General features: G+C 40.4%; 1 protein-coding gene across 14 annotated transcripts in view; it reads right to left on the minus strand.

Moving 5' to 3' along the window:
• The window catches only part of EPB41L2 (erythrocyte membrane protein band 4.1 like 2), a 169,051-nt gene that overhangs the window by 9,993 nt on the left and 147,125 nt on the right, over positions 1 to 11,933 (minus strand). For 13 of the 14 annotated variants that reach the window (XM_075203063.1, XM_075203073.1, XM_075203070.1 and 10 more), the window contains 3 exons: positions 11,756 to 11,854; positions 11,297 to 11,377; positions 3,145 to 3,262 (listed from right to left, as the gene is read on the minus strand). In XM_075203063.1, coding sequence (XP_075059164.1) covers positions 3,152 to 3,262; positions 11,297 to 11,377; positions 11,756 to 11,854 — 291 coding nt within the window. In that variant the 3' untranslated portion in view covers positions 3,145 to 3,151. Of the gene's footprint in view, positions 1 to 3,144; positions 3,263 to 11,296; positions 11,411 to 11,755; positions 11,855 to 11,933 lie in introns of those variants that run through there. The other variant, XM_075203068.1, reaches the window with a different exon arrangement.

Below are 11,933 nucleotides of genomic sequence, written 5' to 3' on the forward strand. Positions count from 1 at the left end.
CCTTCAAGAACGGCCTTCCAACCACTGACTCGTGTCTGTCCGGACTCGCTCACAGAGGACCTTTCTAAAGAGTGGGAAATATCACCCCAAATACTCATCAAGTTGAGATCTGGAGAATGTGGAGGCCAAATCAACACCTTGAACTCTTTGTCAAGCTCCTCAAATGATTCTTGAACAATTTTTATCCTGCTAAAAGAGGCCCCTGCCATCAAGGAATACTGTTGTCATGAAGGGGTGTACTTGATCTACAACAATATTTAGGTGGTATGTATCAAAAGTAATATCCATATGAATGCCAGGACCTAAGCTTTCCCAGCAGGACATTGCCCAGGGCATCGAACTAACTCTGTCAACTTGCCATAGTTAATCCTGGTGCCATCTCTTCCACAGGTAAACGGACTCACACACCTGGCCATCCACATGAAGTAAAAGAAAATGTGATTCATTGGACCAGCCATCTTCTTTTACGGCTTCATTTGTCAGTTCTGGCACTCACGTGCCCATTGTAGGCGTTTTCGGCGGTGCACAGGGCTCAGCATAGGCACTCTGAACAGTCTGTGGCTATGTAACAAGCCGTGATCCACTGTGTTCTGACACCTTTTTGTCACAACCAACATAAAGTTTTTCAGTAATTTGTGCTTTTCTGTGTGATTGCACCATTTGCTCCCCATGCGCATCAATGAGACTTGGGTGCCCGTGACCCGGTCACGTTTCACTGGTTGCTCTTCCTCAGACCACTTTTGGTAGGTACTAACCACTGCATACCGGGAACACTCCACAAGACCTGCTGTTTTGGAGAGCCTTTGCCCAGTAGTCTAGCCATCACAATTTGGCACTTGTCAAAGTCGCTCAGATCCTAACCCAGATCCTAGCACATTTTTCCTACTTCAAACACATCAACTTCAAGAACTGGCTGTTCACTTGCTGCACACTGTCAGTGGAATTGCTATAAAAAAATCCAGACATAATATCCTTGTATGTATTTTCTCAGTTCCCTGATCAATTGATAATATTAAATGCCCAGCTTGATACATTTCTTCAGTATAACAATTTATCACATCTACTGGCAAGATATAGTGGAAAAGAAATGCCCCTATAGGTGGCAACCCAAACAACTATTTTTCCCCTCACAATGCTATTATATATAAGATCTTGCAATGCTACTTTTGCAGCACACAAAAGATCTTAAATTAAAAATATCTTTGAAATCTGCGTCAAATTCCTTGAAGTTTTCATTGACTAGTACTCCAAAATAATTATATCACTGTGTGTGGGCAGATTGAAAGGTCATAATTAGTATAATCTCTTTTCTTATCAGTTTAAACCATTCTGTCTGTACAAATAGTTAATTCATAAGATTGTTTGCAACACAGAATTGATTTGAGTGTGTGTGGGTACATTGAGGGTAATGTTCTGATGTCATATTTTAGTCAGCACTCTAAAGGAAAGATATAGCTGTGAATATATATATATACATATATATATATATACACATATACATATATATATATATACACATATACATATATATATATACACACACACACATATACATACATACACATATACATACATACATACATACATACATACATACATACATACATACATACAAGTTAACCCGTGCACGATACTCATGCATTCTAGTCAAATCAAGATACTTAAGGTCTTAAAAAGGTTCTTGTCATGCATTTGGGCCTAGCCCAGGCCTCCTCAGGGGAAGATCGTTACTTCCCGACGCAAGCGCCCTTTTTAATGTGTGTTCATGAGGTAAAATTACCTCACGAAAATGAGTTTGAGCCCTACCAAATTTCAGCCCTTTTTGAATTTTTTCCCCACACACACTAAGAATTTAGTAGGTCAGTGTATAACTCTGCCCAGCAAGTGGCGCTGCAACTTGGTTTTTTTTTTCCCACACACAGACGCCACTAAGCATTTATATATTCGATATATATATATATATATATATATATATATATATTTTGTTAAGAGAATTGTTCAATTTCAGAAATATGCACTATTGCCTCTTAACAAAAACAGGAAGGGATATTTGTTAAAAACACTTTTCTTAACGAAAAGCTGACGCATTTCTTCCTCTTAATGTATTAACTTCAACAGGGAGAAAAGCATTGAGGTTTGGTAGCGACCTATATTCTGTGGACCGCTCTGCTGTGGCTGTGTAACTATCAGTGGAAATGTAGATAAGCCTATATTTTACCTTTTAAATGTACGTATGTTTTTGTTTTCAATAAAAGTGTGTGGCACCTACTACACAATTGCGGTCCTTTCCTTCCCGTACTTGAGATTCTGGGACAAATATCTAATTCAAGATGATTGGGAGAAGATTTGGATGATGAGTAGAAAAGTAGATCAGAAAGGTTTTTGATAATATGTAGACACTAATTACAGTGTTGGCTTCATGACAGACACATTTTTGGAAGTGGTATTTGCGTGGTTTGCTCTGATAAACAGAGTTTCTATTCCTACTTGTTTATCCTTCCAATGGGTGAAGCATTTGCACAGAATTACGCTGTTTGTTACATCTATTTCTCTATAGGATGACACATGAGGTTATGGTGGTATGAAGAGCAGTAAGAAGATCCCAAGGGAGCAAAAGAGTTAAGCTCTATTATATTCACTGGGTACTCAGGTATTTTTGGGACCAATTTAAAAGTTCAATTTCAATTCATATAAATACTACACTATCAGGTGCCCTCTACTTGCCATGTTTTCCTAAATAAAAAAATCCTAGGATTGGTTTGTCCACATCCTAGAGTTGCAACAATTTATGAAAAATTACCTAACCCTCAAAAGATGGGGTCATTTGACTGGCAATTGCCTATATGAGAGAATGAGCGAAAATGGAGACAGCAAGAGAGGGAATGAATGAACGGAAGAGGGAAAGAATGAAAAGGAGAGAACAAAGGAGGGAGTGAGTGTAGGAAAGGGAGAGGGAGAAAGAGTGTGTATATACAGTACATCAGATAAAGATTTATGATGTAAAAATGTATATTTCTACTTTTAACCCAAGTCAATTCAATGGGATTCTGTTTGCATTTGTTCAACTCTTCATCTTTGCATGTATCATGTAAATAGGCTGAATTCTTTATACATGTTCTGATTAGTCACCAATTGCTTACTTACATTCTGATTAATCTTCTTCACCTTCTTCAGTGACCTCAGTCTCTTTGTGGACAACCACACGAGTAATAGACATATCAGGGTGTTGCTCTTTGGCTTCCTTTATTGCTTGTGCTAAAGCCTATGAAAATAATCACATAGGTCATGAACAGAATAATGTTTCACAGAGCCTAACAAGATTTAAAGTATTATGTTGAAAAAAAATAGAAGTTAGTGGTCTCTGAAAAGGAGTCCTGTGACAACTGACATTACTTCAAACACTGCACAAGATTATATTTTACAGGATTGTCACCAGTTTTACTACAATATAAGTGATGTCATCACTACTCTCACCATTGAATATATTTTAGCATATTAACATATTTGATGTCACTTGCGTATATTAATATATTAGACAATAGAATTCCTATACATTTCTGTGCAAAATAACTTCATAATTAAGTTGTTTTGTCAGTCATCAGTTATAAATGTATTCTGCACATTACCACCTTCAATACATAGCTGCTAGGCTTCACATATTAAAGCTGTGTTTTGCCATCACTGACTGTTGCATATTCTTGTTAAATGTACTTTTTAAAAAATAAGGAATAGGCAGAATATGTATTTAAGAGCAAAATACAGACAGTCCTCTCTTTCCTTTCAGTGTTTCCCCCCCTTCTAACAGTGAAGCATGTTCTTAAGATAACACACCATTATAACAAAGCACTGATCATCAGACAAGAGCAAAATGGTACTTGGCGAAACACATACAATAGTGGTCAGTACTACCTGCATAAGACTTATTTCTCTTTTTTTACTGTCACACTTTGATAAAGAACTTTACATCACAAAAACACTTATAAGGCATGACATACGCTGTGCTTTTTGGATTATAGGGATATTAAAATTCTCCTGATAGATAGATAGATTAGATTATATATATATATATATATATATATATATATATATATATATATATATATATATATATATATATATATATATATATATATATATACACACACACACACACATATATACATATATATATTCCTTATGGCCTTCTAATTATAATCTCCAGTACAGACAATGTTACAATATCACATAATTTATTAACAAAACTCCCACACATTTTTTTCTTTTTATTTCATATGAGGGGAATTCAATTGGCCACACTACCGTCAAAAGTAATGCAGCCTGCGCACTATTACTGATTTTACGGTAATAGTGCGCATAATTACCATTAATACGGTAATTTCAACACTTTGGTTTTTGCTTGCGGCTCCCTGAGTAACGAATATGAATCTGTGCTAAAATTTTCGTATTAACGGTAATAGACTTAGCACTGCGTTGTGTCAGGGGGAAATCAATTCCCCCAATCAGCTTTATTTATTGATATACAGAGATATTTATTCAAAATTGAAGAGAATGTTAGTGACTGTTATCAGCAGCAAAAGGAATCAATTTTGGGAAACAGCAAGTTCCCGGATATGGAATCTTCACATTTCTGCCACTTAGGCTGTGAGCGGTTGATGTAAACGAAAAGAGGATTATCAGGCAATTTAAGCTGTTAAGAATTAGCTTTGCTAACCATGCTACTACTATTCTATCACTCTAGGCTGCCATCATAGGCAATTCACACACTGGTCTATAGACTGGAAGAGAGAGGCGCAGACTTGACTGCAATTCACACAAGCCTAAAATAGAGCAGGTTGTTAGTGGAGAAATGGTTTCCCTGAAAAGGCTTCTGATGGAAGACATGCACTGCCAAGGGAGTAAGGAGCAGGAGACGTTTTAATATGCTGAAGGGTTTAAATAAAAATGGTTGCAAACTTAGGTTTACTAGTCCTTTAACCAATACTGGACCACCTAACATATATAAACCACAGCTCATATTTCAATGCAGTCTTTTAAATGGCACAGGAATATGGCACTGGTTCGGAGGCCCCTTTCGCACTAGCTCTAGAATTAGATTATTAGTGAAAGTGAAAAGTTACAACCAAGTGCCCAGAATTTATTTTACACAGACAGTGGATCACTATATAAAAATAGTGTTGAACATGAATGTATATATCACGATGCAGATTCGGTGTCTGCATTGGGTTTGCCATGAGAATGGCAACATATTTTACATCATCCAGTTTGGCTCAACCCTGGGGGCAGCCAATGTTAGGGTAGGGAGGAGCAAAATAAAAAAAAAAAAAAAAAAAAAGCAAAAACTAAAAAAACTGTATAACCGATTCTTGCCTGCAACAAAGTACACCTATTTTCTTATGTTAAGACTCTGGAGAACTAGCCGATTAAATATGGTGGTATATTTCTGGAGCAGTAGTAATTGTCTAAATCATGCACCCACCACAGAAGTTATTTTTGCTCTTTAAGCTATACTCTACTGTTTTAAAAACAGGAAGTGTTAGTTACATATATTGCAATACATATTAAGCTGACCAATTCACGCCAAACTCTTTCCCTTCTGGCTAGTACTACACTAAATATAAATAGAGATATGCACTGCTATGTTTTCTATTTGGGTTGTCTTACCTCCACACAGCTTTTAAAAGCTAAGTGCAGCTGAAGCAATAGCAACCTAGGGAATAACCGGACAAGTTGGATAATTTAATAGGTATGGGAGCGACAACAAAGGTTTGGGGGTTTGTATGGGTAACATGTACTGCAATATGTGGAACTAACATTGTATACCTTTAATACAGATAACAGCTTGAACAGCTTTAATAATATCCGTGGAGACTCCTGAGAATCCTATGTATTTTGTTTATACAATGTGGTTACATCCCTCATGCACCTGGTCTTCAGTTCTTTACACCCATATACACATACACAGTACTTGGAAACTTATTTCAAGTACACTGAACAAATGTCTCTTCAAGAGATGAAGTCATAAAGAGGAGTCATAAAGTAGCAATACTTAGCAAAAAGTAAAAAAAGCACCAAAAAAAACAATGGGTTCATTTGCAGAGTGAAAAATAGTCAAGGTGTAAAAACATCCAAAACAACATCTGGATCTGCACTCATGCCAAAGTGCATTGCTTTGTGCGGCAACAGAAAACATTTTTACAGGAACAGAAGAAGTTTGCACCAGCTGGTAGTAAGGAGTTGAAGGAGCAAGTGTGTTCCTCAATTCCTTATTATGCACCTAATTTAGAGTCATGCAAAGACAAAATTACATTTTAAGAGATTTTATTGAAATGAGAAAGAGGTGTATTATAGTGGTGGAACATTTTTAGGACTTTTCCTTGATTTGTGAAAGAGCACAAAGACATTTCACACAGCAAATACATTTGAATTTTGCTCCACCTCAGAGTTGGCATATTTTGTCCTTTACACTTGTTGAGAAGCCTTTTTCGCCTTCCATTCGTAACAAGAGGATTTTTGTGCGTTAAATCTCTTTCTCTGAGTCCATCTGGGGGACACTGATACCATGGGGTTGTCTGAGGGCGCTTGGAATTGGCACTTAAATAGTAAGAACTAAACTTGCTGCTGACTCCTCACCTCTGCAACACCATCAACTTCATTAATACTAAGCCCCAAGAAAAAAAGGGGCACAAATCTAATCAAAACCGTAGAACAGCAAAGGGGAGGAAACGCAGTGTCCCCCAGATGGACTCTGAGAAAGATTTAACGCAGGTACAAAAATCGTCTTTTCTCCATCATCCACTCTGGGGGACACTGCTACCATGGGGACATTCTAAAGTAGCCCCCTAAGGGTGGGAAAGATCTGGTCTATCAGCCTGTAAAACATTTAAAAGTATGGACAGAGGACCAGGTAGTTGCCCTACACAGCTGATACGCAGAAGCCCCATGATGAGCAGCCCAGGATGCCCCCACCGCACGGTTAGAGTGTGCCTTGAGAACCCTAGGCACAGGACGATTCATACTCATATAGGCATGCCTAATCACAGACCTAATCTAACGGGCAATGGTTTGTTTGGTAGCTGGCCATCCTCCAGAGGAATCGTAAAGCACAAAAAGAGAATCAGTTCTCCAACAAGCAGAAGTCCTTGTTCACATATACCCCTTAAAGCTCTGACCATTTCCAGACCAATTGAAGAAGAAGAAGTGTCCAGAAGAGGACACTTCTTCCCAAAAGGCCGAAACCACTATCTCCTGGTTTATATGGAAACCTGAAACAATCTTTAGCAAAAAAGAAGGGATGGTTCAGAGACCGCTCTGTCCTCATGAAAAACCAATTAAGGAACTTTACAGGACAAAGCCCCTAATACTGACACTCTTCTAGCAGAAGCAATGGCCAAGAGAAAGACCACCTTTGACGTTGCAAATCAGAGGTCAGCCGATTCTAAAGGTTCGAATAGAGGGTGCTGAAGGACATCAATGACTGGGTTCAAATCCCACGGGGCCAACGGAGGAATATGGGGAGGCTGAACATGCAACACCATCTGAAGAAAAGTACGAACATCAGGTATGGAGGCTAAACGGCGTTGGAAGAAAATAGAAAGCGCCGAGACCTGAACTTTCAGAGAACGTAACCTAGGACTTGTCTCTAACCCATCCTGGAAAAAGGCTAGAAAACGAGCTAAGCTGAAAAATGCAGGATTGCAACACTTCCTTTCACACCATTGTACAAATTTTTCACACCCTGTGATATTTTGGTTGACACCTGTTTACAAGCCTTTATCAGGGTATCCACTACTCTAGAGGAGAAACCTCTGGATCTCCAGAGGCTGATCTGAATAGCCACGCCATTAAAGCCAACCGAGGCAAGTTTGGATAATAAAAAGGTCATTGAATGAGCAGATCAGGTCTGAGGGGAAGGGCCCAACCTCGTCCTTCTGACATATGCAAGGTGTTTCTGAACCAAACTCGTCTTGGCCAATTTGGCGCCACCCCATCCTTACTCTTTGTAGCACTCAAGGAATCATCGGGATTGGAGGGGAAAAAAAAAGAAAAAAGATATTCTAGCTGGAAATCCCACTTCATTGATATCACATCTACTGCCACAGCCAGAGCATCTCTGGTCCGTGCGCAAAACCTCGGTGCCCGATGGTTGTACCTGGATGCCAACAAATCCAGATCTGAAAGACCCCATCTTTGAACCAGTTGCTGAAAAACTAGCGGATGTAGAGACCATTCTCCCGAGAGGATTGCATGTCTGCTTAGATAATTAGCTTCCCAGTTTTCTACTCCTGGAATGAAGACCGCGGATATTGCTGGAACTCAGGTCTCTGCCCAAGACAGGATCTGTTCCGCCACCTGCATTGCTCCTGCACTTTTTGTTCCTCCCTGACGATTTACGTACGCCACCGCTGTGGTATTGTCCGACTGCAGTGGAGGCCTAGCAACATGGCTCCTAATTCAAGAATGTCGATCGGACCACAGTCCCTGCAGCCAGAAGTGGATAATTACTGCTCCACAGCCTCGCAGACTTGCATCCGTAGTCACTAGGACCCAGTCCAACAGAGCAAAAGTGCCTACCCTTAGATGATCCTGAATAAGCCACCAACCCAGGGAATAGAGAGTCCTTCTAGAAAGGTGAATTCCTTAACACTCCAGATGCAGAGGTGATCCTTACCACTGACTCAAAAGATCCCACTGGAAGGGACATGAGTGGAATCGACTGCAGGGAAGAGTTTCGAATGCCGACACCATCAATCCTAGAACCCGCCTGGCCCAACTTCATCGAAGGGCTTGGATGGTCTAGGAGCAGCTGAACAGAGTTCTGAATTGAGCAAACCTTTTGCTTTGGAAGGAAGACTCTCTGAAGGGTTGCGTCCATCAAAAGTCCCAACACCACCATCTTCTGTGAGGGTTGCAGGTGAGACTTTGGATAACTGATTATCCACCAGTGCCGCTCCACAAAACTCAGGGAGAGGGCAAGATGTTGAGATAGGAGCAGACCCAAGGAAGCTTTGATGAGCAAATCGCCTATGGAATTACATATATTCCCTGGGCACGTAAACCTGCCGCCATAACGACCATAATTTTCGCAAATACTCTGGGAGCAGTGGAAAGACTGAAGGGAAGAGCTCGAAATTGAAAATGAGAACTCCCTACAGTAAAACGTAGTAGAGACTGATGTCCTTCCCAAAAAGGAACATGCAGGTATGCGTCCCGAATGTCTAGACGCGAGGGACTCCAGGGGTTCCAATCCGTTGATCACCAACCGAATTGACTCCAAACGAAATTTGGTTACCCGAAGGTGAAGATTGAGACTTTTGAGGTTCAGAATCGACCAAAACGAACTGTCTTGCTTGGGTACCAAAAACAGGTTTGAGTAAAACCCCATGCCCTTCTGACCTTCTGTAACTCTGCAAATGACACCGGTGGAAAGAACGGAAGCGAACTGTAGCATCACCCTTCTCCTGATCAAATCGCGAGGCAACAGAGTTTGGAAAAAGAAGAATATTTTTCCCGATATCCAAACATCCTTGGTGGAGACCGTCCACTGATCCCTGAATAATTGAAGGCGACCCCCCCCCCCCCCCCCCGAACCCCGCAGCCGTGAGGAGAGGGGGAATCCCTTCATGCGGAAGTCTTGTCTGAGATCTTGGAAGATAGATGCCTCTTAGAGGACAATCTCCGAAAGGAAGAAGTTCCTATTCTGAGAGCGAGCGGCTTACCTCTAATTGAGGCCGGGTTACCACAAAAGGACTGCCGAAAGGAACCAAAACGAGGAATCCTGGGTTTGGAAGAGTTCACAAGTAGATAAAAAATAATTAAAATAGAAAAAAATACAGTATAATGAAATAAACTTTGTTAGTGATCAGAGAAAATAGTCTAAATTTATAAGCTTTCCCCAGATTACCAGCCCCAAAACCTTAATTTAGGGGGATAAAACTGTAATGTCAGTCCTAACTATAGAGACTGTTATAAATATCCTCAATAGAGTGGAAACGCTTGGTAAATAAAATATATATCTTTACACATATATCACCTAGGGGGTACTTAGCGTTTTACACGAGGAGGACTTGTTTTGAGAGGAATCTGGAGAGGATCCTGAGGGGAGAAGCCAGTAGCAGCCGAATACAGTGGTGTGCCTCTGAAGCCTGTCCTGTCATGAGAGGAAAAAGGCGCGAACATCTCTCGGCTCGGAATGTACCACTGACAGCCGGTAGTCTCACAATCACTCCCCGCTGTCTTTCTATGGCTTGCACACATACCGACAGAGCCTCCGTGAGCACATCTTACAATAATAGTTGTTATTGCTTACTCGGGATGTATACCCCTCTTGTACCTCCTCTGGCTCAGTGAGATCCATGCCCCCCTCCGCCTCAGCAGGGAACTTGGCATCATCTAATATGTCGGGTCCTCGAATGGAGTGCGGCACAGAAGGTGCAGCGTTTCCTTGGGGTCCCAGCAGGCTGATTTGCATACAGACCAGGTTTACCCTGAAATGTATTATTTCAGATCACTAGTACCTCAAACTTGTGTGCAACTGTCCTTCTCAGGACTACTTGAGGTAATAAATCATCACTGCTTCAAGATCCTGCTTTAACACCTACTTACCTGCTGTAATTCCTGTCACCTATATATTAGACCAATCGAATACAGTATCATGCTGTTCTGAGGTTGGGACCCACCATCTAGTACCAACGTTCTGCCCACTACCCTGCAGCTCTGGCCAGTGTGATAGACCACAGGACCACAGCAGCCCTGATCTAAAGGAAAAGGTGAGGTGTACCAGTGGAGATGCCCAGCAAGGGGGTCCACTAGCAGCAAGAGTTACACAAAAAGATGTGGTTCTAGGAGCCGGCAAAGGACCCTAGAGAAGGCAGCAGGCCCCTCCAACTGCGTTTAGAGGGACGCAATTTGGGATAAAGAGAGAGTAACTTCACCTCCATTCTTCTGTGTAGAACAACCAGTTACCAATCAGATCATTGGAATATTCACAATAACAAAGAGCAGGATGTATCTGCAATGCCTCAAGTCTAAAACCTACTCATCAACTTATACTGTCCTCACTCCTTCGATACCAATTGTACTTCTTAAATTAACTACCAAAAGTAACAGATACCACATTTGGTAGTAAAATAAGACGTCCAGCAAAAAGGGAAAAAACAAACAAACATGTCGATAGAATTTATATATACATTTTTAAACAGTAGATAAAAAGTTCTCAGCTGTTCTAAAATCTTTTGCCAAGCAGCGCAAAAAAAAAAAAAAGGTATGTGCTTACAGTATGTAATCAAAATAAGCTCACCTCATCATGGTCAATGTCTGCATCTCCACTGATTACAATGCGCTTTTCAATTCGTGTTTCAGATATTCCACCTTTTCCCGTCTAAAAGTAGAACACACTTTAGTGAATGTCCCTCTAGCAACAAAAACAAGGAACAACGTGTTTTATACCATTTCAAAGTTTGAAATAATGGCAATATCAGATAGATCAGGCTATTCAGCCAAATTATAGGAGGCACAGCTAGAGCAATTGCACAATAAAATTTCATGTAGTCAGATCAAAGTCATTGTCTGACCACATTTTCAATCAACATCTAATATATCTCATTTAGTCTTTGGTTGGCATAGGAGGTACTTTTGGCAACAGCCAGACAAATCTTAAACCAACTAATTGGCAGAATTACCGTGTGTATGGGCACTTTAAGAGCCACAAAGGGTTTCAACAGAAAATGTAACTTTTTGCTCATCGTCAAGCTCTTACCTTGGTGATGTGCGTTGTTGTAGTGGTTAGCACAGAATCAGATGTGATGGTCTGAGCACTTAATAAAATCCCAGGTTCACTGTCTCCACTACCATCCAGCTTTATACAACAAAGAGACGACAAAAGTTAGCAAATATTCTTGAAATAATCTTAAATAAACCCTTAATGCAGGGTTTCA

The sequence above is a fragment of the Mixophyes fleayi genome, chromosome 3, assembly GCF_038048845.1.
Source record: "Mixophyes fleayi isolate aMixFle1 chromosome 3, aMixFle1.hap1, whole genome shotgun sequence".
Classification (NCBI taxonomy): domain Eukaryota; kingdom Metazoa; phylum Chordata; class Amphibia; order Anura; family Limnodynastidae; genus Mixophyes; species Mixophyes fleayi.